We start from the raw sequence: 25554 nt of genomic DNA, 5'->3' as shown, positions 1-25554 counted from the left end.
CTGGCTTTTTTTCCTGAGGCAGCAAGAAGTATAGACAGAGTCTGGAGGAGAGGCTGAGCTGTGTTGAATGTAGCCAAGCTGTGATGTAACTGGATGAGATGCTTTCATCTATAAAGAATTGATGAAGGTCATCTGGGGCGTGATGAATTGCCTTGGCCTTCTAATAAAGTTGTTGCGCTGGCATGCATGTGGTTGAATCAGGACAAGCTAGGTGTCCCGCGGTAGCATAGCAATTAGTGTAAAGCTATCACAGCATTGGCGTCCCGGTTCTATTCCTCTGCTGTCTGTTAAGAGCTTGTGCATTCTGCCTGTGGCCGAGTGGGTTTCTTCGGAGTGCTCCAGCTTCCCCCTGCATTCCAAAGGTGAGTACGTGGGCTTAGTGAATTGTGGGCATGCTATGTTGGTGCTGACACTTGCCTGCTCGCCACAGCACGTCTTAGGATGTTGGTTGTTAATGCAATCACTTCATTATCTATTTCGATGTGTCAATGTATATGTGACAAGTAAAGCTAATATAACCCTGCTGTTGTACCAGGGAAGGAGATCTGTCAGTCTCTCAATTTCAGAAGACACATTAAGCCCATGTGATTTAAAGACATGAGTCTGGTTGGCTGTAGTGGTTAAGTGACAGCCTTTTGTCAAGGCTACTGACAGCAGCCACCAGAATCCTCAGTCCTGTGCCAGTCCTTCCAAGTTGTCCCTGAGTGTAGCCCATCTTTGAAGATCCTTCTTCTCCCAAGACCAGAGGTCTTTGGAGCTTCTGTTGATGTTGTAGTTTGGGTTTTTATGGGATGGAGTTACTAGACACATGCCCAATCCTTTTTTATTCACAGCCGGGCTTGGGACCGTTCATGGCGGAGTTAGCCTTTACTTAACACTCTTTTAAAATGGTTGGCTGTCCTGACCATTTATCTCACTGCTGTGGGGCTTGCTGCATACGTCTGCTGTTCCATTTCCTACATTGCAACAGTGAGGATGCTTCAAGATAACTTCATCAGCCTTTTGAGCCATGCTGAGGTGTGAAAGGCTTGTTTTCAGCTCTGCCCAAATACTGTGGCCTGGAGTTTCCCCTTTGGGCAATGAACTGCTTATTCGTCAAAATGAATCAGCATACGTCAAAGGGTCTGCTCTGGGAAAGGGGAAATGCAGGTGTCAGGCCCCCATGGTTCTTTGTGAATTGTTATTCCACACTTCAAATTTCAGAATGAGGCCCAATGTTGATTGGGGTACCGCTTCGTCGAGCACCTTTCCTCCATCCACCACAAAGGCTTAATTTTCCAGTGGCCACCTCTGCTGCCATGATGAGAGCACCCTCAGTTAACATAGACCAGTACAGCACCAGAACCTTCGGCCCACAATGTTGTGCTGAGCCAAGTAAACTAATAATCAAATGACCAACTAAACTAATCTCTTCTGCCCTCACGATGTCCATATCCTTCCATTTTCCTCACATCCCTGTGCCTACCTGAACATCTCTGAAAGGTGTCTGCCTCTACCACTGCCCCTCCCCCACATTCACCACTCTGTTTAAAAACAAAAGACAACTTGCCCCTCACATCTCCTTTGAAATTAACTCCTCTAATCTTAAATTAGATTTAAAGTTCTAACCCCTCTGGTGTTAGACATTTCAACCCTTGGGAAAAGATACTGTCTGTCTACTCTATCTATGCCTCTCATTATCTTTTAAACCTCTATCAGTACTCTCCTCAGCCTGTGCAGCTCCAGAGAAAACAACCCATTTGTCCAACCACTCATTATAGCACGTTCCTCTAACCCAGGCAGTATCCTGGTAAACCTTCTGTGCACCCTCTCCAAAGCCTCAACATCCTTCCTATAATAGGGTGATCAGAACCTTATGCCATATTACAGATGCAGCCTAACTAGATTATAAAGCTGCAACATAACTTCCTGACATGTAACTCAGTGCTGTGACTAATAAAGACAGGCATGCCATATGCCTTCTTAACCCACCCTATCAACCTGTGCAGCCAACTTCGGGAGGCTATGAACTTGGACTCCAAGACTCCTCTGCTCATCAATTACAGTCTTGCCCTTAACAGTGTACTGTCTCTATATTTGACCTTCCAAGATGTAACACTTCACATCTGGCTCGGTTAAACTCCATCTGCCATCTCTCCCCCCACGTCTGCAACTGATCTATATCCCACTGTGTTCTTTGCCAGTATTCTATGCTATCCACAACACCACCAAATCTTTGTATCAAAATTCAAAATAAATTTATTATTAGAATACATGTACGTCACCATGTACAACCCTGAAATTCATTTTCTTGCGGGCATACTCTATAAATCCAATAGCCATAATAAAATTAATGAAAAGATCACACCAACAGAGCAGATAACCAATGTGTAAAAAAATAACAAACTGTGTAAATACAAAAAGAAAAATAATAATAAATAAATAAGCAATAAATAAACTACCCTTCTCTGTAACTGATCTAATTTAACAACTCGAATGCAATGGGTTCTCACAGTAAGTAGAAAGAAACACAATAGAATCAATGAAAAACTGCACACAAGATGTCGAATTGCCAACAAACTGCAAATGCAAAACCATAATAGTAATAAAGTGAAATATTGAGAAACACACATAAAATGCTGGAGGAACTCTGCAGACTAGGCAGCATCTAGGAAAAGCGTACAGTTGACGTTGACCTACCCTGCTGTGTTCCTCCAGCATTTTGTATGTGTTGCTCAGATATGCAGCACCTGCAAATTTTCTCTTGTTTGGGATTAAAATATTGAGAACATAAAATGAAGGTCCCCGAAAGTGAGTCCAGTTCAGTGATAGTGGGAGTGAAGTTGGGTGAAGTTATCCCCTTTGGTTCAAAGGCCTGATAGTTGAGGGGTAATAACTGTTCCTCATCCTGGTGGTGTGAGTAATGAGCCTCCTGTAGCTCCTTCCTGAAGGCAGCAACCAAAAGATTGTCATAGCTGAATCTGCACACCTGGACTCATAAAAAAGCTAGACTTGAAAGCTCACCACCGCTGCTGGGGAATTGAAATAGGACTGTGGCTGGCCAACACCTTGAGGGAGGGACAGAGGGCAAATTGGGTCAGTTAATGGTGCTTGGCAGTACTGTTTTAAAAGCCTGATAGAAGAATGATGGTATCCACAGGTCTGCTTGCCTAATGGATGTTGGATCATGCTCTGCCTTCCCAGCTAACCTCAACTGGGTAATCGGGAGCCTATTGTGACAGCTTGCTAGTATTGCCTCCAGTAAGTGTTGTGGAAAGTGTTCTGATGAAGTGACTCAGCCTGAAACGTTGGCTGTTTATTCAGTGCCAGATCTCCTGAATTCCTCCAGCATTTCAAAATTCAAAGTAAATTTATTATCGAAGTCCATATTTAACCCTAAGATCAGTTTTCTTGCAGGCAATATATAGTAAATCTAAGGAACATAATATAATTAATGAAAGGCCACACCCAACAGACTGACAAACAACCAATGTGCAAAAGGCAACAAACTGCAAATACAAAAAAAGGGGAAGAAAGTAATAGTAATAAATAATAAGGGGTAATAGCTGTTCCTGAACCTGGTGGTGTGGGTCCCGAGGCTCCTGTATCTCCTGCCCAGTGGCAGCACTGAGAAGAGAGCATGGCCTAGGTCAGAGGTTCCCAACATTATTTTATGCCATGGACCAACACCTTTAAGCAAGGGGTCCATGGACCCCAGGTTGGGAACCCCTGGCCTGGGTGGTGGTGGTCCTTGATGATGTGTTTACTCAGTTAGTGTGTGTTACTCTGGGTTTCCAGTATCTGTAGAATCACTTGTGTTTATGGCAAGGTTCTCTGTTGGCTGTGCTGAGCTGCTTGACCTTGGGCTGGCCTGCCTGTGCACTTCATTAGTTGAATGCGGGGCACAACCTTCCACAAGTAGCATTGAAGTCAACACATCTCATTTCACAATGACACATATGAGCACATAACAGTGGTCAGGGCACTTCTGTTTGGTAATCTATTGGTGCAAAGTCCCCGGTGTTTTATTTCCATCATTGCAGAGCAAAGCTAAAGTAATCCAGTTAAAATTAAATCAGGCTCTTATCTTGTGTGCCCCTATCAAGTCACCTCTCGTCCTCCTTTGCCCCAAAGAGAAAAGCACTCAGCTCAGTCAACCTAGCCTCATAAGAGGTGCTCTCTAATCCAGGCAGCATCTTGGTAAATCTCCTCTGCACCCTTTCTAAAGTTTTACAGTGGTACAGAGGGTACAAGGTTAACATTTAATCAGTGTCTGCAATCAAGTGAGTTTACTGATTGTGTGCCATGTGTCTTTATATCAGTAAATCCACAGAGTAATAGCATTTCATATTTGAATGAACGTTACAGTGTACAAAGTATTGGAAAGCATAGCAACACAATAAATACTGGATGAACTCAACAAGTTAGGTAGTATCTATGGAGAAGAATAAGCAGTTGACGTTTCAGGCCGAGACCCTTCATCAGGACTGGGAAGGAAGAGGGAAGAACCCAGAATAAGGATAGGGGAAGGGAAGGAGTACAAGCTGCAAGGTAGTAGGTGGAAGAGATAAAGGGCTGAAGAAGGAATCTGACAGGAGGGGACTGGACCATGGGAGAAAGAGAAGGAGGAGAGGTACAAGAGGGAGGTGATGGGCAACAGAGAAGAAGAGGTAAGAGGAGAGCCAGAATGGGCAATGGAAAAGGTGGGGAGGGGGGAGAAATTACCAGAAGCTAGAGAAATTGATGTTCATGCTATCAGATTGAAGGCTACCCAGACAGAATATTGGAATGTGTTCTTGAGATGGTGAAAACACAGGGCAGCTTTCCTCCTGTCCTCCCCAAAGAGAGAATCGTAATGTGCCAGCCACAACCATGAAACGTACAGAGAGTCTGAGTCATGCCCTGTGTTCTATCGAGTCTACCCAATTTTATCCATTGCTAAATGAGCAATGTTCTCTAGGCTCCCTTGCCCATTTGTCCCTGCCCACTAATCTCCTTCCTGCCACTTATCGCTGCAAATGGCAGAAGCGTTACACCTGCCCAGTCACCTTCCTTGATATCTGGTGCTCCCAATGTGGCCTGCTCTGCATTAGAAAGACCCAACGTAGATTGGTGGTCCACTTTGTCGAGCACTTCTGCTCCATCCTCCAAAAGTGAAGTTTCCTGTTGACCAGCCATTTTAATTCCTATCCCCATTCCCATTTTGACATGTTGGTCTGTGGCTGCCTCTTGTGCCACTATGAGGCCACCCTCAGGTTGCGGGAGCAACATAAAACAGTACAGTACAGGAACAGGCCCTTCCATCCACAATATCTGCTCGAAACTTGATGCTTAATTAAACTAAATCTCTTCTACCTGTACATTACCTTTCTCTCCGTTCCCTGCCGATCCATGCATCTGTCTAACAGCATCTTAAACACTGCTGCTGTATCTGATTCCACCACTACCCTAACAGCCCTTTCTGGGTATCTACCACTTTTTGATGAGCCCACATTATCTCCTTTAAACGTTTAGCTTGTTCACTATTTCAAGCCATGGATTCAGCTGCATAGATGTTAAATTCTTCAATTCCCCTTTCCGCGCCTCCCAGCCTTTCTACTTTGCTCTTCTCAAATCCTACCCCATTTACCAAACTTGTTAATCTGCTTCAGTTTCATTGTGTGACTTGGTGTTAAGATGTTAACCTTCTCAGAGGTACTTCAGGATTGTAAAGATGCGAGAGAAATGAAATTAGTTCTCTGTAATCCTAGTCTTTAGATAGATAGATAGATAGATACTTTATTCATCCCCATGGGGAAATTCAACATTTTTTCCAATGTCCCATACACTTGTTGTAGCAAAAACTCATTACATACAATACTTAACTCAGTAATAATATGATATGCATCTAAATCACTAACTCAAAAAGCATTAATAATAGCTTTAAAAAAAAGTTCTTAAGTCCTGGCAGTTGAATTGTAAAGCCTAATGGCATTGGGGAGTATTGACCTCTTCATCCTGTCTGAGGAGCATTGCATCGACAGTAACCTGTCGCTGAAACTGCTTCTCTGTCTCTGGATGGTGCTATGTAGAGGATGTTCAGGGTTTTCCATAATTGACCGTAGCCTACTCAGCGCCCTTCGCTCAGCTACCGATGTTAAACTCTCCAGTACTTTGCCCACGACAGAGCCCGCCTTCCTTATCAGCTTATTAAGACGTGAGGCGTCCTTCTTCTTAATGCTTCCTCCCCAACACGCCACCACAAAGAAGAGGGCGCTCTCAACAACTGACCTATAGAACATCTTCAGCATCTCACTGCAGACATTTTACTGATTTACTGATTCAGTAAATCCAATTTACTGATTTGTGACCCCCTTTGTCATAGAAATTTAAATTTCTTCAGTAATTGAAGAGTTTCTATAAAGGGTCTTGACCTGATTGGTTGACTAATCAATCACCAGGACATCAGCGTCGGCGACCACACCCTGCAAGCGGTAGATGAATTCACCTACCTAGGATCAACAATCTCCAGCAACCTATCCCTCAATCCAGAGCTCAACAGGTGAACAGGGAAAGCCGCTGCTGCAATGGCCAAGCTGTCAGAGTGTGGAAAAACAACAAGCTCACCACAGCCACCAAGATTGCAGTGTACAGAGCCTGCGTACTGAGTATCTTCTCTATGGCAGTGAGACTTGGACAGCTTACACGCGCCAAGAGCACTGCCTCAATAGCTTCCACCTGCGGTGCTTGTGGTGGATCCTGGGCATTTCCTGGAAAGACCGCGTGCCAAACAGGGACATCCTGGACCATGCCAAGCATGTATGTCCTTCTCACACAGCAACGACCGCGCTGGCTTGGCCATGTCCGCCGCATCCCCAAGGGCATCCTATATGGCGAACTCGCCACAGGATCCCGGCCCATAGGGCACCCACTGCTGGGTTACAGGGACGTCTGTAAACGTGACCTGAAGTCTGCTGATATCAGGGTGGACACTTGGGAAGAGACAGCTGCAAATTGCTGCACCTGACGACAGGCTGTACGTACAGGCATTACCAATGCAGAGGAAAAACGAACGCGACTGTGGTCAGACAGGAGAGAGAGAAGGAAAGCTGCTGCGGTAGCTACCCAGCCACAGCCAACACTGTTCCACACCCAACTGAGTCCTAAACCGAGCGTATCCATTGTCTACTTAGACAGACGGAGCCATTATCCATTTCTCTTCATACATGCTGCCTCCAGTGCTTTGTGTGAGGCAGGTTTTGAGTGGATCACCTTCACCCACAGATATATTGTCTCTTCATTGTAAAGATTAGGTTTGGCTTCAAAGGTGAGCTTTATTTGTCACATGTACATTGAAGCATGCAGTGAAATGTGTTGTTTTGCATCCAGTGATTGTGCTGGGGGCAGTGTGTAAGTGCCAGCATGTTTCCAGCACCAACATAGCATGCTCACAACTTACCAACCCATACAGCTTAGGAATATGGGATGAAGCCGGAGCATCTGTAGAAAATCCACGCGGTTACTACAGACAGTGGCAAAAATTGAACCCTGATCGCTGATTGCTGGTGCTATGGTTGTGATTCTGTAGATGGTTTGGAAAGCTGCCTTGCTGCTTTCCGGATGTGCAAACCATGGCCACTCTTCGTAAGCTAGCACTTCAAGCCCAGACTGGACAATCCTGCCTGAGCTTGCAATTCTGATTCATTGGATTGTCGTGTTTTGAGATCCTACAGGTTTGACAAATGTTCATCTTATTGCAGATTGATTCGAACACAAGATGAAGGCAACAAACAAGAACAACTTTCTTTATAGTATAGTTGCTGTAGCAACATGCAAAATGCTGGGGATAAGGGTCATCTGTTAATTAAGATCCCATCAGCTGGTGGAGATGCAAGAGATTTCAGGTGCAGGAATCTGGTGCAAAAAGCAAACTTTGTAAGATCTAAAGCAAATTGATGTATTATAACATAAGAAATTCTGCAGATGCTGAAAATTCAAAGCAACACGCACAAATTGCTGGAGGAACTCAGCAGGCCAGGCAGCATCTATGGAAATGAATAGGCCCAAAACATCAGCTATTTATTCTTTTCCATAGATGCTGCCTGGCCCGAATTTGTCCAGCAATTTCAGAGGTTCAACTTAATATCAGAGAATATATATGTATAAAACTTGAAATCCTTACTCTTCACAAACATCCACAAAACAGAGAATAAACCCCAAAGAATTAATAACAGAAAAACTTTAGAACCCCTCCCCCCACTTGCTCTAGCAAAAGCATCAACCCCCACCACCACTCCCGCCATCACCCACCATGCAAGCAATAGTAAGCCCCCAGAGACCATGGTCTAGAGTCCATCATAAACTACTGTCCGTGTCCGTGTGTGTGTGTTGCTTTGGTGTATTATTGTCGCATGTACTAAGGTACAGTGGGAAAACCTTGTTTTGCATGCCATCCACACAGTTCATTTCATTGCATCAGTACAGTGAGATAGTACAAGGAAAACAAAATATACCAGAATGCAGAACATACGTCACAGTTACAGAGAAAGTACAGTGCAGGCAGACAAAAAGGTTAGGACCATAACCTTTTGAGGTCAAGAATCCACCTTATCATACAAGAGACACTTTCAGTACCCTTAGCAGCAGAATAAAAGCTGGCCTTGAGCCTGGTGGGATGTGCTTTCAGGCTTTTGTATCTTCTGCACAATGGGAGATGGGGGGAGAAGAAAGAATGTCTGAGGGGGTGGGTCTTTGATTTGGCTGGCTGCTTTATTCTGAGCTCTTGATACTGGAAGAGGTATGCCTGAGATGTAAGATTAACAGACAACATGCAACATTGACACTGCAGAACAGAAATTAGAACAGGTACTTGGTTGAAGGAGATGTTGGGGAGGAAGTTCCAGATATGTAGGTTTAGGAGATTGAAGTAACTGGCATCAGGATTGGGGAGGGTAAGCTGAGCTGCAGAAGCCAAAATTAAATGAATGCAGTGTCCTCTGGAGATTGTGGTGACTCAGAGGAAGGCACGGTAACGTAGTCAATCCTGCTGTTGTGTGCAAGGAGTTTATGCCAATGGGTGGCATCAGCCCCAGACTTCGAGGCAAGTGGCCCTGGGTTCGAACCTAGCCAGCTCCTTGCACGCTTTCCATTCATGCTGGTTTGAGTGTTGAGCTAGCAGTTCAGCCTCGTAAAAAAAAAACAGACAAGGTGCTAAAGAAATAACAAGCTTGTTGCCCAGTGTGCCACAAGGTGCGGAGAGGAATAACAACACACTGTAAGGAATTTGTACCTTCTCCCTATGAGCACATGGGCTTTATCCGGGTGCTCTGATTTCCTTCCACATTCCAAAAAAAGAATGGGATAGTAGGTTAATTGGTCAAATGGGTATAATTGGGTGACATGGGCTCATTGGGCCAGAATAGCCTGTTACTGTGCTCTTTCTAAATAAAATAAAATACAAATGGGGAGGATTGGGCTTTCTCATAAATGGGAACCATCATGGCTGAGAGAGGCTAGCAGTTTTAGGTCACAAGAACTGTGGAGAAGGCAAGTTCACGAGATTTATCAGACCTGATGCAGGGTTTCGACCCAAAATGTAGAAGATTTTTCTCCCACAGAACCTGCTTGACCCACAGAGTTCCTCCAGCAGATTGTGTGTTGCTCCAGATTCCAGCATCTGCAGTCTTTTGTGTCTGCAAGATTTATTGTTGACTATTGAAGATTAATTGGTGACCCATTTTTGTTTTACATGAATATAAAGAACCTGGGGGTCAGCTGAAATTGCAAAAATTTGTGTTTTATTTATCACTGTAAGTGGTTCAAGGAGCTTAACTCTCAGGTTTTATTTGGTCTTTATACTTATTAAATGTTAATCAGCACATCTTGTGGTTTCAGTCTGCAGGTGATACAGGCGCTTCTCTTTCTACCTGTGGCGTTTCAGGGATCAGACAGCAACCATGGTAAAGCACTTCTTTGACTTATCTACTCTCAAGAGTTCCTGGGACCAAGTTGCCTCAGCGTTTTGGCAACGCTATCCAAACCCTTATAGGTAGGTGTTGAACTTGTTTGTTTTTACATTAACACTGTTTTGGAGCAAACATTTGTTTGTTGGGTTAGTGCATTTAGTAAGCAGTTTGTTTTGCTCCAAAATATATTAATATCTTGCATTTCTGGAGGCATATTATATTCCTGCCGCTGTGTGTAAGGAGTTTGTACATTCTCCCCGTGAACACGTGGATTTCCTCTGAGAGCTCCAGTTTTCTCCCACATTCCAAGGATGTACCAGTTGGTAGTTAATTGATCATTATAAATTCTCTTGTGACTAGGCTTGGGTAAAATCATGGTTTGCTGGGCGGTGTAGCTTGAAGGGCCAGAAGGGTCCATTTCACGCTGTATCTCAATAAATAAATAAAACCATAAGGCTTGGGAGCAGACTTAAGCCACTTGGCCCATCAAATTTTCACCATTCTATCATTGCTGATTTATTATCCTCTGTTCTCCTGCCTTCCTCCCTTAACATTTAACACCCTTACTAATTAAGTACCTATCACCCTCTGCTTTAAAGTATACCCAATAACTTGGCCTCCACAGGCATCTATGACAAAAAATTACACAGATTCACCAGATAACCTAACTGAGTCAGTAGGTTCATGGCGATGGTCAAGCACCTACATGCACTAGTTCTCCGTAAATCTCATTTTATTCTCCCCTCATTTTCATCATCTCCGACGCACTCTGGTAATCTACAGTGGTCAGTTAATACAGCAGCTCACATCTTTGGGTTGTCAGAAGAAACCAGTCTGATCGTAGAGGATGTACAAATTCGAGATGGGACCAGAGATCAGGATTGAACTCAACTGGCTGGATATGCAAGCTAGCCGCCTTCCCACTTGCACTACTATTCCACCTCATGCACTGTAGGATTAAATCTGATTTGAAGTTTCGCATATGAAAAATGAGCAATATTTTGAACATCACTAACAGTTTTCAGAAGTTCAAGTTTAATTGTCATTCAACCGTTCATGAATACTGTCAAACAAAATAGCAAATCTCCATGGCCAAAGTGCAAACACAGTATCCACAGCACATAGTACACGTAGTTACAATGGGTGGCAGGGTGGAGATACGTCTCTACCAAAGGAAGTGTAAGGCAACCCTTCCCTCTACTACCCCTTAAGGTCACCCTGGGGCTAGATGTAGCACAATCAGGGTCACATGAAGCCATGAGAGCAGGTGATGGATGGTCATTTGAACAACTGGTGCATATTGCAAGTCCTGGTTATGCAACCACTGACAGCAAGCAGACAATCTCTGAAGTATTGATAATGGCTGGAGTCACCCATCTCGTAAGGACACTGCCCAGAAGAACGCAATGGCAAACCACTTCTGTAGAAACATTTACCAAGAACAATCATGGTCATGGACTATCATCATCCACGTCATATGACTCGGCATAAAATGATGATGAAATTTATCTTCGGGTGCTTAGCAGAGTTGATAATTATGATGCAGGAGGTCATTCAGTCCATCTGGGCCATGCTAGCTCAGTAATTCCACCAATCCTGTTCTCTCATTTTCCTGCAATCTATTCTCCCTCTTCATTATCAACAGCACCAGAATACAAGGCTGTCCCTTCAGAACAGAAACAAGGAGGTCTTCAGCCAGAGTGCAGTGAATCTGAAATTCATTGCCACAGGCAGCTGTGGAGGCTAAGTCATCAGAAATATTTAAAGCAGAAGTTGATAGGTTCTTGGTTAGTAAGGGTGTCTGTCAAAGGTTGCATGGAGAATGGGTTTGAGAGGGAAAATAAATCAGCCATGACGGAATGGTGGAACAGACTCATTGGGCTGAGTACCCTGTGCCTTATGGTCTATTGGTGGATGTGGATAATAAGATATTATTTTGTGACCATATGCGCTAGATCACAACTATATATTCTGTGGTTTGCACCTTGGCCCCAGAGGAATGACGTCTTGTTTGACTGTATACATGTGTAAAAATGGGAATAGTGTAAATGTGTACTTAGTGGTCCTTTTTGTTTGAAGGGCCTATTTCCATGGCATACAAGTGTGTTAATTAATTCTCATTGTAACACTGTAACATAGTGCTATTACAGCACAACCAACAATTTCCCACCATTGTTTGTAAAGAATTTGTACATTCTCCCCATGACTGAGTGGGTTTCCTTCCATATCCGAAGGACTAGGGTTAGTGAGTTACGGCAATGTTATTTGGCGCCAGAGTGTGGCAATATTTGTGGCACATTTCCTGCCCCAGCACACTCGAACTGCATATATCATTGATGCAAAAAAAAAGTTTCAATGTACATGTGACAAATAAAGCTAATCTTTAAGCATTTTATAAACCTTTTGCAATATAGCCATCAAATACAAGTTGATGTAGTGAGACTGAGAGGAAAGACAGGTAAGTGACAGAGCAACAATGCAGTCAATGGGATGAGTTAAAGTGTAACCAGCAGCCAGAATCAAAAGGGGTGATTAATACAGGACTGAGGGTGTTATATTTGAATGCACACACTGTATGGAATTAGGTAAATGATCTCGTAGCACAGAGATTGGCATCTATGATGTTGGGCATCTCTGAGTTGTGGCTGAAAGAAGATCATAGGAGTTTAACATCACATTATATCAAAAGGACAGGCGAGTAGGCAGAGGGGGTGGGGTGGGTTAAGACCCTGACGGAAGTTATATACAGCCCTCTGAGCAGTGGCCAGGATGTGGGATACAAATTATGAGATAGACAAGGCATTTAAAGTGGACTCCTGAAGCTGAACAGGCCCTGAGAGACTGCTTCGGTACTACTAACTGGGATGTACTGCAAGGGGGGCTCTGTGGGGGCGTTGAATCACAACGGACTATATTAACTTTTGTGTGGATGCAGTTGTCCCTGTTAGAACTGTTCGCTGCTATCCCAATAATAAGCCCTGGATCACTAGTCACATCAAAGGCCTCCTAAACCAGAAGAAGAGGGCCTTTAAAGATGGTGATCGGTTGGAGCTTAAAAGAGTTCAGAAGGAACTCAGAGTACAGATAAGGGGGGCAAAGGAGCAGTATAGGAGGAAGCTAGAACAAAAGCTGCAGAAAAAAAGCATGAAGGAGGTGTGGGATGGGATGAAGATCATCACCGGATGCGGTGCAAAGCGGAGGGCGAACATAAGTGGAGATGTGGAGAAAGCGAACCAGCTGAACAACTTCTTCAACAGGTTCGACAGCTCAATCTCATCCTCACCGCAGAAATCCACACCAGGCTTACTTCCCTCACAGGAAAATAGCCACTCACAGGAGACCTTGCCCACGCCCAGGATTACGGCTGCACAGGTGGAAGGTCAACTGAGGAAGATCTGTACCAGCAAGGCGGCTGGACCGGATGGAGTTTCCCCACGATTACTGAGGGCCTGTGCGACTGAGCTGGGAGAACCACTACAGCGCATCTTCAACATGAGCCTGGAGCAGAGAAGAGTACCCAGACAGTGGAAAACATCCTGTATTGTCCCGGTACCGAAGAAACCACAACCAAAGGAGTTGAATGACTTCAGACCTGTTGCCTTGACGTCGCACGTGATGAAGACCATGGAGCGGCTGATAATACAGAATCTGAGGCCACAAACCAGGCACGCCCAGGATCCTCTTCAGTTTGCGTATAAAGAGAAGGTGGGAGTGGAGGATGCTATCACGTATTTGCTGCACAAATCACTCTCTCACCTAGAGGGGGTCAGTTGTGCTGTGAGGATTACATTCCTTGACTTCTCTAGTGCCTTTAACACCATCCAGCCCAAGATCTTAAGGCACAAACTAACGGAGATGGGAGTAGACTCTCACATGGTGGATTGGATAGTGGACTACTTGACAGATAGACCTCAGTATGTGCGGTTGGGAGACTGTAGGTCTGACACGGTGGTCAGCAGCACAGGGGAGCCGCAGGGAACCGTACTCTCTCCGGTCCTGTTCACCCTGTACACATCAGACTTCCAATATAACTCAGAGTCCTGCCATGTGCAGAAGTTCGCTGATGACACGGCCATAGTGGGGTGTGTCAGGAATGGACAGGAGGAGGAGTATAGGAAACTGATACAGGACTTTGTGATATGGTGCAACTCAAACTACCTGCGTCTCAATATCACCAAGACCAAGGAGATGGTGGTGGACTTTAGGAGATCTAGGCCTCATATGGAGCCAGTGATCATTAATGGAGAATGTGTGGAGCAGGTTAAGACCTACAAGTATCTGGGAGTACAGTTAGACGAGAAGCTAGACTGGACTGCCAACACAGATGCCTTGTGCAGGAAGGCACAGAGTCGAATGTACTTCCTAAGAAGGTTGGCGTCATTCAATGTCTGTAGTGAGATGCTGAAGATGTTCTATAGGTCAGTTGTGGAGAGCGCCCTCTTCTTTGTGGTGGCGTGTTGGGGAGGAAGCATTAAGAAGAGGGACGCCTCACGTCTTAATAAGCTGGTAAGGAAGGCGGGCTCTGTCATGGGCAAAGTACTGGAGAGTTTAACATCGGTAGCTGAGTGAAGGGCGCTGAGTAGGCTACGGTCAATTATGGATAACTCTGAACATCCTCTACATAGTACCATCCAGAGACAGAGAAGCAGTTTCAGCGACAGGTTACTATCGATGCAATGCTCCTCAGACAGGATGAAGAGGTCAATACTCCCCAATGCCATTAGGCTTTACAATTCTACCGCCAGGACTTAAGAACTTTTTAAAGCTATTATTAATGCTTTTTGAAATGGTGATTTAGATGCATATCATATTTTTTTTTACTGAGTTAAGTATTGTATGTAATTAGTTTTGCTACAACAAGTGTATGGGACATTGGAAAAAATGTTGAATTTCCCCATGGGGATGAATAAAGTATCTATCTATCTATCTATCTAAAAAGGCTTATGTTGCGATAATCATTGGGTACAGTTGCAAGAAAAAATCTTGTGAACCCTTTGCAATTACCTGGCTTTCTTCATTAATTGCTCATTAAATGTGGTCTGATCTTCATCTAAGTCATAGTAATAGGCCAACACAATCTGCCTAAACTAAAAACACACAATTAAGACCATAATATATGAGTAGAATTAGACTATTCGGCCCATCACGTCTGCTCTGCCATTTCATCATGCCTGATCCAATTTTCCCCAATCTCCTGCCTTTTCCCCGTATCCCTTCATGTCCTGACCAATCAAGAATCTATCAACCTCTGCTTAACTATACATAAAGACTTGGCCTCCACAGCTGCCTATGTGCAAAAAATTCCACGGATTTACCAGTCACCGGCTAAAGAAATTCCTCCTCATCTCAGTTCTAAAAGGACACCATTCTATTCTGAGGCTGTGTCCTCTAGTGTTAGACTCTCCCACCATAGGAAACATCCCTCTCTACATCCACTCTATCAAGGTCTTTCACTAGTCAATAATTTTCAATGAGATCACCCCTCATTGTTCTGAATTCTAGTGAATACAGCATCAAACACTCTTCATTTGATAAACAATTCAATCCTGGAATCATTTTCATGAACTTCCTTTGAATCCTTTCCAGTTTCAGCACATCCTCGCTAAGATAAGAATGTACTTCTTCTCGTTGATATTGAGTACACCATTTAAACAATTACAGTTGAGGTTCAAAATAGTATGTGAAGCTCTGGGGTATTGCCTTCTACAAAAGCTATTTGGAGTCAGGTGTTCCAATCAATGAGTTGAGACTGGGGGTGTGGGTTGAGAGGTGCCCTGCCCTATTTTTAAAAAAAAGTCACAAGGTCAGGTTACTGACAGAGCCTGCTCTTCTCAAGAAAGATCTGTTTATGTGCGCCATGCCTCCATCAAAACAACTTTCAAAGGACCTTAGAAGAAGAATTGTAGAGATACATGAAGCTAGAAAAGCATTTCTAAAGACCACAGTAGCAGAAATTATCTACAAATGGGGGAAATTCAGTACTGTTGCTACTCTCCCTAGAACTGGGCATCCTGCAAAGATCACAGCAAAAGATCCGTAGAAATCTCTCAAACTTGCTAAAGTTCATGAGAAAAACACTGAACAAGAATGGTGTTCATGGAAAGACATCACGGAGGAAACCACTGCTCTCCAAACAAAAAAAATATTGCCGCACGTCTCAAGTTTGCAAAATACCACCTGGATGTTCTACTTCTGAGGCACTGTTCTGTGGAGAAATGAGACAAAAGTTGAACTTTTTAGCAGAAATGCACATTGTTATGTTTGGAGGAAAAGGCACTGCACACCAACACCAAAACCTCAACCCAACTGTGAAGCAGGGTGGAAGGAGCAATGTGGTTTGGGACTGTTTTGCTGCCTTAGGGCCTGGACAGCTTGCATTCATGAGGGAACAATGAACTCAAAATTGTATCAAGACATTTTACAGGAGAATGCCAGGGTAGCAGTCAGTCTCCTGAAGCTTGATAGAAGTTGGATGATGCAACAAAACAATGATCCGAAACATCAGTAAATCAAGAACAGAATGGTTTAAAAAGAAGAACGTTTATGTTTTGGAATGGCCAACTCAAAGTCCAGGCATTGAGATGCTGTGGCATGACCTGAAGAGGGCTGTTCATGCAAAATATCCCAAAATTATTGATGAACTGAAATAGTTTTGTATGGAGGAATGGTCTAAAATTCCTCCTCACTGTTGTGCAAGTCTAACCAGCAGCTACAGGAAACATTTGGTGGAGGTTATTGGCTGCTAAAGGATGGTCTACCAGTTTTTAAATATAGGGGTTCACATTCTTTCTCCAGCCTGGACTGTGAATGATTAAACAATGTGTTCAATAAAGACATGAAAAGTACAATTGTTTGTTTAGATAGATTGTGTTTGTCTATAATTGTGACTCAGATGAAGATCAAACCACATTTTATGAGTAATTAACGCAGAACAACAGGTAATTGTTAAAGGATTCACTAACTTTTTCTTGCAACTGCAGACTGAGAAAATCTAGATGGTGCTGGATCCCAAGAGAGGAAATTTGTAGAATGCTACAAAATGTTTTTTTAAGAGCAGCTTGTGATTGAGCCCACTAGAGGAACAGCAGATCTGGATTAGGTGTTGTGTAATGACCCAAATTTGATTAGGAAGCTCAAATAAAGGAACCTTCAGAGGTAGTGATCATAATATGATAGAATTCACCCAGCCATTTGAGAAGGAAAAGCTTAAATTGAATGTATCAGTATTACAGTGAAATAAGGGATTTATAGAGGTGCAAGGGAGAATCTGGCCAAAGTTGATTGGAAGAGACACTAGCAGGGATGACAGCAGACCAGCAATGACTGGTGTTTCTGAGGGGAATTTGGAAGGCGTAGGAAAGATACATTCCAAAGATGAAGAAGTATTCTAAAAGGAGGATGAGGCAACCATGGTTGACACGGGAAGTCAGACAGCATAAAAGCAAAAGAGGGCATAAAATATCGCAAAAAATTAGTAGAGGATTGGGAAACTTTTAAGAACCAACAGACAACGAATAAAGCCCCGGAGAAAAGATGAAATACAGAGGTAAGCTAGCCAATAATATTAAAGAGGGTACAAAGTTTTTGTTTTCAGAAATATGAACAGTAAAGGAGATCAGAGAGTGGATATTGGACTGCTGGAAAATGACATTGGGGAGGTAGTACTGGGGGGTAGAAATGGCAAACAAACTTAAGTATCTTGTGTCAGTCTTCACTATGGACAATACTAGCAGAATGCCAGACGTCTGAGTGTGTCAGGGGACAGAAATAAATATATTGCTATTACTAAGAAGAAGGTGCTTGGGAAACTGAAAAATCTGAAGATGGATAAGTCAGCTGAACCAGATGGACTTCACCCCAGGATTCTGAATGAGGTAGCTGAAGAAAGTGTGGAAGCATCAGTAACAATCTTTCAAGATTCTGGAATGGGTCCTGAGGACTGGGAAATTGCAAATGTCACTCCACCCTTTAAGAATGGAGGGAGGCATTAGAAGGAAGTTAGAGGCCTTTTAGCCTGGCTTCAGTGGTTGGAAATATGTTGGAGTCTGTTATTAAGCATGAGGTTTCGGGGTACTTGGAGACACATGGTAAAACAGGGTGTTAGTATAGTTTTCTCAAGGGGAAATCTTGCCAGACCAACCTGTTGGAAATCTTTTGAGAAAATATAAGCAGGATAGACAAAAGGAAGTTGGTGGATTCTGTTTATTTGGTTGGCTCTTGGTGACTAGTGGTATGCCTCAGTGGCTGGTGTTGGGACCGCTTCTTTTCACATTATATGTCAATAATTTGGATGTAGGAATTGATGGCTTTGTTGCCAGGTTTGTGGACAATACCGAGATAGGTGGAGGGACAGGTAGTGTTGAGGAATCAAGGTGTTTGCAGAAGGATGTGAACAGATTGGGGGAATGGGCTAACAAAGAAGTGGCAGATGGAATATAATGTAGGGAAGTGCATGGTCGTGCACTTTGGCACAAGGAATAAAGGTATAGACTGTCTTATAAATGAGGAGGAAATTCAATAATCAGAGGTGCAGAGGGATTTGGGAGTCCTCATGCGGTATTCCTTAAAGGTTAACTTAGAAAGGCAAATGCAATGTTAGTATTAATTTGGAGAGGACTGGAATACAAAAGCCTGAATGTAATGTTGAGGCTTTATAATGCATTGGTCAGACCACACTGGGAGCATTGTGAGCAGTTTTCGGCCCTCATCTGAGAAAATATGTGCTGTCATTGGAGAGGGTCCAGAGGAGGTTCATGAGAATGATCCCAGGAATGAAAGCACTAATATATGAGAAGGGGTTGATAGGTCTGGGCCTGTACTCATTGGGGATTAGAAGAATGAAGGGAGATCTCATTGAAACCTATTGAAAAGTCTGGACGGAGTGGATGTGAAGAGGATGTTTCCTGTAGTGGGGGAGTCTAGGACCAGAGGGCACAGATAGAGTGGATGTGGAGCGGATGTTTCCTATAGTGGGGGAGTCTAGGACCAGAGGAAACAGATAGAGTGGATGTGGAGAGGATGTTTCCTATAGTGGGGGAGTCTAGGACCAGAGGAAACAGATAGAGTGGATGTGGAGAGGATGTTTCCTATAGTGGGGGAGTCTAGGACCAGAGGAAACAGATAGAGTGGATGTGAAGAGGATGTTTCCTGTAGTGGGGGAGTCTAGGACCAGAGGGTACAGATAGAGTGGATGTGGAGCGGATGTTTCCTATAGTGGGAGAGTCTAGGACCAGAGGAAACAGATAGAGTGGATGTGGAGAGGATGTTTCCTATAGTGGGGGAGTCTAGGACCAGAGGAAACAGATAGAGTGGATGTGAAGAGGATGTTTCCTGTAGTGGGGGAGTCTAGGACCAGAGGGTACAGATAGAGTGGATGTGGAGCGGATGTTTCCTGTAGTGGGGGAGTCTAGGACCAGAGGAAACAGATAGAGTGGATGTGAAGAGGATGTTTCCTGTAGTGGGGGAGTCTAGGACCAGAGGGTACAGATAGAGTGGATGTGGAGCGGATGTTTCCTATAGTGGGGGAGTCTAGGACGAGAGGGCACAGATAGAGTGGATGTGAAGAGGATGTTTCCTGTAGTGGGGGAGTCTAGGACCAGAGGGCACAGATAGAGTGGATGTGAAGAGGATGTTTCCTGTAGTGGGGGAGTCTAGGACCAGATGGCACAGATAGAGTGGATGTGGAGCGGATGTTTCCTATAGTAGGGGAGTCTAGGACCAGAGGAAACAGATAGAGTGGATGTGGAGCGGATGTTTCCTATAGTAGGGGAGTCTAGGACCAGAGGAAACAGATAGAGTGGATGTGAAGAGGATGTTTCCTGTAGTGGGGGAGTCTAGGACCAGAGGGCACAGATAGAGTGGATGTGGAGCGGATGTTTCCTATAGTGGGGGAGTCTTAGAACCTTCCTTAGAAGGTTGGCGTCATTCAATGTCTGTAGTGAGATGCTGAAGATGTTCTATAGGTCAGTTGTGGAGAGCGCCCTCTTCTTTGTGGTGGCGTGTTGGGGAGGAAGCATTAAGAAGAGGGACGCCTCACGTCTTAATAAGCTGGTAAGGAAGGCGGGCTCTGTCGTGGGCAAAGTACTGGAGAGTTTAACATCAGTAGCTGAGCGAAGGGCGCTGAGTAGGCTACGGTCAATTATGGATAACTCTGAACATCCTCTACATAGCACCATCCAGAGACAGAGAAGCAGTTTCAGCGACAGGTTACTATCGATGCAATGCTCCTCAGACAGGATGAAGAGGCCTCAGAATTGAGAGACATCTAATCAGAACAGAGATGTGGAAAATTTCCTGTAGCCTGAGGGTACTAAATCTGTGGAATTCATTGCCATAGATCGTTGTGGAAGCCAAATTATTGGCTATATTTAAAGCGAAAGGTGATAAGTTCTCGTTAATCAGGAAGTCAGAGGTTACGGGGAGAAGATAGTAGACTGGGGTTGAGAGGCATGATGGATCAGCAATGCTGGAATAGCAGAGCGGATTCGATGGACCGAATGACCTGATTCTGCTCCTATGTCTTATGTTTTGTACAAGTACAATGTATGCAGAACTCATTACCATGGACAATTTCAACGGATATCTTTTTGTATTTCAGCAAACATGTGTTAACTGAAGATGTGATTTACCGTGAAGTGACCCCCGACAACAAGCTGCTCTCCAGACGCCTGCTTACAAAGACTAATCGCCTGCCTCGATGGGGAGAGATGGTCTTCCCCACAAACCTAGCACGATCGGTTTTTGTTGTCGAAGATTCCATAGTTGATCTCCAAAACCGAACGTTCACTACATTGACGTGGAATATCAATCACACCCGTCTCATGGTGGGTACAGTCTTTTCTTTCAGTGTTTGGCAGGCATCACACTTGCTGCTTTCTATGGAAGCTTGTGAACTTTTTGTACAGTTGCAGGTATAATAGGGAAATGAAATTTATCATGTTGAAACTGAAGCCAAGCTAATCATGTTAGTGAACACAGAACAGTGTAGTACAATATTGTGCTGACCTTTTAACCTTCTCCAAGATCAATCTAACCCTTTCCCTTCCCTCCCACATTGCCCTCAGTTTTTCTTTCATCCATACTTCTTAAATATCCCTCATATATCTGCCTGTGCAGGGCATTCCACACGTCCACCACTCTCTGTAAAAACTCTACCTCCGACATTCTTCTCCCCCCCCCCCCAATACTTTCCTCCACTCACCTTAAAATTATGCCCTCTCATATACTCGTATTAGCCACCTCCCCCCTTGGAAAAAGTCTCTGGCTGTCCACTGAAGAAAGGTTCAAAGCTTCATTTATTATCAAGGCATGTATCCTATACAATTCTGGAATTTGTCTTCTCCAGATAGCCATGAAACAAAGAACATGAAAGTCATTTGGAGAGAAACATCAACCCCCCCCCCCATACAAAAAGGAATGACATCCTGATTATCAACCTCCCAAAAACCCCCCCCCCCACAAAAGCAGGACCATCGAATCCCACCCCCCAAAAAAAACAACTTCTCCCCCAAACAAAAAAAAGCTAAAAGAACAGAGGAGATATCGGGTAAGTTTTTAAAGCAGCAAGTGGTGGGTGCCTGGAACGGGCTGCTGGCGACGGTGGTGGAGGCGGATACGATAGGGTCTTTTAAGAGACTCCTGGATAAGTACATGGAGCTTAGTAAAATAGAGGGTTATGGGTAACCCTGAGTAATTTCTAAAGTAAGTACATGTTCAGCACAGCATTGTGGGCCAATGGGCCTGTATTGTGCTGTAGGTTTTCTATGTTAACACAACGGAACATCAATCCCAAACACCCTCCCTTCACACAACAAAACGGAAAAGGAACAGGCAATTAAAAAAACACAAGATAAAACCCATAAGTCTGAAAAAATCCACAGTCAATAAACACAGAACCACAACACTATCCTACAATATCACCGACATTCACCAAAGAAAGAGATGCCACACAAGGCAGAGAGGCCTACCCACCTGCCACAGCAAGCCAGACAGAGATAGGCCGCTCACAGACTCCTTCTCAGCAGTGACCAAAAGGTAGGCAATCAATGCTGAACTCGTGCTTGCCTTCTGCATTCGCCTCAATATCTCAATATTCCTCGACACTTTAACTAACGATTAACGCTTTCACCAGCGAAATGGAGTTGAACATCGGCTTGTGCCCTGTTTCGAAGTTTATTCGCATCGAGGTTATACGAGTACTCTTCCCAGAATTTTCTCAGAGCCAGCAAAGTGCTGGATCACTCAAATAATCTCCAAGCTGTAAATTACTGGCTCTAACTGTCCCAAAAATACATTTAAGGTGGAAAAACAGGCATAAAAGAAGTGAAAAAAGATATTTCCATAAGCTCTTTGGAAGATGTCAACCAAGGGAATTTTGTACACTGACATCATCTTGACTGAAAAATCTATACCTCTTATCTTATACACCTATAGCAAATCACCTCTCATCTTCCTTCACCCCAAGAGAAAAACCCAAGCTCGCTTAACCTATCTGCATAAGAGATGCTCTCTAATCCAGACAGCATCCTGGTAAATCTCCTCTGCACCCTCTCTAAAGCTTGCACATCCATCCTATAATAAGGCAGCTGGAACTGAACACACTTCCTTTTGTGTCTAGTTGACATTATCACACATGAAATTTATGAGCTTTTTATACAGGTATGGGAGATTGAAATTCAAGATTTAAGATTATTTCCTGTACACAGGAAATGTACAAATGTACAAATGAAAATGTATAAAGGAGAATGAAATGATTGTTACTCTAAGTCTGATGCAGCACAAAAGTAAAACACAATGAGATAAAGAGCACAATATTTTTTTAAAAATCAATATAAATACATTAGAGCTACATTAATTATATGTCCATAAAGTGGTGCTAGGCATGGGAGTATCTGTACATAAGGTGACTGACAGGAAATGAAAAATAGTGGTAGTTGGGAGTGTGGAGGTGTGTGTTAGTGGGTTGTGGTGTTGATCAGCTTTACAGCTCAAGGAAAGTAACTGTTTTTGAGTCTGGTGGTCCTGGCGTGGATGCTACATAGCTTCCTCCCTGATGGGAGTGGGGCAAACCGTCCCCGCGAGCAGGGTGGATGGGAACCTTCATGGTGTTACTGGCCCTATTCCAGCACCTTTCATCATTCTGAAACTAAAACAAAGAGCTATGTAATTCTTAAAGCTGAACGGGTTGGTAAACAACATAAGTGCCACACTCATTAGTAGCCCACTTTTCAGAGATGAACTACAGTGCAGAACTGATTTTGAAAAGGCTGCCTTGTGAATGGGTTATTAAGAGGAGGCATAGGAGTGAGGTCATTAATTCTGCCAACTTGGCCAATACTTGTCCATCATTCAAAATCACTTAGACAAGCAGCAGAGCTGCCAAGCTGTATCCAGCAAGGTTAATGAGATAAATAGCTAATCTCCTTCAGCATTACTGGATGATGTCAAGCAGCACTGGCAATTGCTGACCACTTAGAAAACAAAAGGCAGAATCTATTGAGAGGAATAAACAGTTGACCTTCGGGCTCACAACCCAAAACGTTGACGGTTTATTCCCTTCCATAGATGCTGCCTGACTTGCTCAAGATTTCTGGCATCTGCAGAATATCTTGTGTTTTTTTAAAAAAGGGAATGTGCAAGCTACAGAAACTCAGCTCAGTTTTTGTTTGTTTTCCAAGTTTCTCTTGATTAGGTTTTGAAGGTCCAGAGGTTTACAAAGGGCAGTTTCTGGCCCTCTTGCCTGTTTGGTGATTTATCCCTATGTCAGACTATTGGCGTGGCATCACAACAGGATGAAGGATCAACGCTATTCGCCATGTATTTGGAATTTGCTGTGGTGTGTTGGTGCGACAACAGTATTCAACAATGAGAAAAAAGAATTTTATTTAAAAAATAAAGTTAGAGGTTAAAATACAGATATGGAATAAAATGGGCATAAATACCAGATGTATTTACACTGTAACAACTTTGTAAAAAGTAGTTTAAATTGTTTACGATGCAGTGATGGGGATTATAAATGGGGGGGGGGGTGCTAACTAGAATGGTTCATCAGATTTACTGTGTGGAGGAAGAAAATTTATGGTGGTGTGATTTTTGTTTTAATAGAAGAGTTTTCCAGAAGGGAGTTTTTTAAAAAGGCAGTGCGCTGGGTTAATAGTGTCCGCAATGATTTACCTGCCCACTTCTTTGCCCTGGACACATACGAGTCCTGCAGTGATGGTAGACATTTAATTTGACCTAACTGTTAGCTGTAGTTTTCATGTACTGTGAGAGAAAGCTACACCAAACCAGACGGTTTGGCTGAACAGAAGCTAGCTGTCTCACCCAAACTGCAAGATCCTTCTGTATTCTCTCCAGCACTTAATACATGTGTTGTGAAAATCAAATTAGGAGAAAATTTGCTGATCAGGAGGTTCCAAATTTGAGCAGAGTGGTTCCTGAAGTTGTGTTGTTTTTTTTCTTGTGCCATATTACCAGCAAAGAAGATAAGCTTCAAATTTAACATTCCTGAACTTCCTTCATTTCAGCTAGTGGAGGAAAAATGTGTGTATCGTCCAAACCCAGAAAATCCAGCATGTACGCAAGTACAGCGAGAAGCATGGGTCTCCTCAAGTGTATTTGGTTTCTCACGGGCAATTCAGGTAATAAACCCTCTCAATTGGTAAATGTGTGTGATGTTTCACCACTAATCTGTGCATGTAGCTGAGTGAAATATTATCAAACAAGTAGGAAAATCCTTCATATTCTGCCAGTCAACTGGCAGAAGTGAATATTTGCTTCACCTCTAATCCCAGAGCCATTACAGTCCAGCTTCCCTCCACTGGTCTCTTAAATTTAAACAATCTGCCTCAAGGTAACTAACAGGTCAGCTTTTTTGAACTACACTCCTAAATTATTGCTATTGCTTGCATAGTGGGTGAAGGATGCTGATACTTTTTTGCTGAAATAAGTGGGGGGAGTGGAGGGTCATTGCTTTGCTGCTGCTAATGTGGGGGGAGTAGGGTGCTTTGGGGTTCTAATGTTTTTATAGTTATTCATTCTTTGGGCATTTCTATTTTCATGAATGTTTGCGAAGAACAAAAATCTCAGGTTGCGTATTACATACGTTCTCTGATATGAAGTGGAACTATTGAGCTGTGGAATTTAATACCTAAAACTATAAGGGATGCAAACTCAATTGATGCTTTTAAATGCCAGCTTAAAGCTTATTTATTTAACCTTGCTTTTAACTACGTCTTTTGATCTTATAGTTTTCATGTTTATTTTCATTTTTTACTTTATTTTCATGTTTGCTCTTCTGTTTGAACTACATCATCTGCATGGCTGCTCTATAGATAAGTAGTTATTATATTCTAATGAGTTCAAAATAGAGTTGGTTGATTATGTTTTGTCAGAGCCTGAAGACTGGAGGCCACGGGACCTGTATAGGAGTTGGAGGACTGTTTCTGTGTATGGAGAGAGGGAGGGAGGAATGGGGCTTGTTTTGCTGTACTTTTGATGCTAATTGTGTTCTGTGTTGTTCTACAGAGCATTATAGACATGCAATGTTGGCGCCAGAGTGTGTGATGAATCTTGCGGGCTGTCCCCAGTGTATCCTTAGGTTGTGTTGGTTGTTAGTGCAAACAACACCTTT

At 43.4% G+C, this 25554-nt stretch overlaps 1 protein-coding gene across 5 annotated transcripts in view; it reads left to right on the top strand.

The window, feature by feature from the left end:
- LOC140728883 (PRELI domain-containing protein 1, mitochondrial-like) overlaps window positions 1-25554 on the top strand; it is a 66975-nt gene that overhangs the window by 21909 nt on the left and 19512 nt on the right. For all 5 annotated transcript variants that reach the window (XM_073047954.1, XM_073047953.1, XM_073047958.1 and 2 more), the window contains exons 2-4: window positions 9853-10006; window positions 20521-20746; window positions 24449-24562. In XM_073047954.1, coding sequence (XP_072904055.1) covers window positions 9915-10006; window positions 20521-20746; window positions 24449-24562 — 432 coding nt within the window. In that variant the 5' untranslated portion in view covers window positions 9853-9914. The remainder of the gene's footprint in view (window positions 1-9852; window positions 10007-20520; window positions 20747-24448; window positions 24563-25554) is intronic.

This window comes from Hemitrygon akajei, chromosome 6 (genome assembly GCF_048418815.1).
Source record: "Hemitrygon akajei chromosome 6, sHemAka1.3, whole genome shotgun sequence".
In the NCBI taxonomy this organism is placed as follows: domain Eukaryota; kingdom Metazoa; phylum Chordata; class Chondrichthyes; order Myliobatiformes; family Dasyatidae; genus Hemitrygon; species Hemitrygon akajei.
Note: the sequence above shows the minus strand (reverse complement) of the source record. Positions and strands in the feature narration are given on the sequence as shown.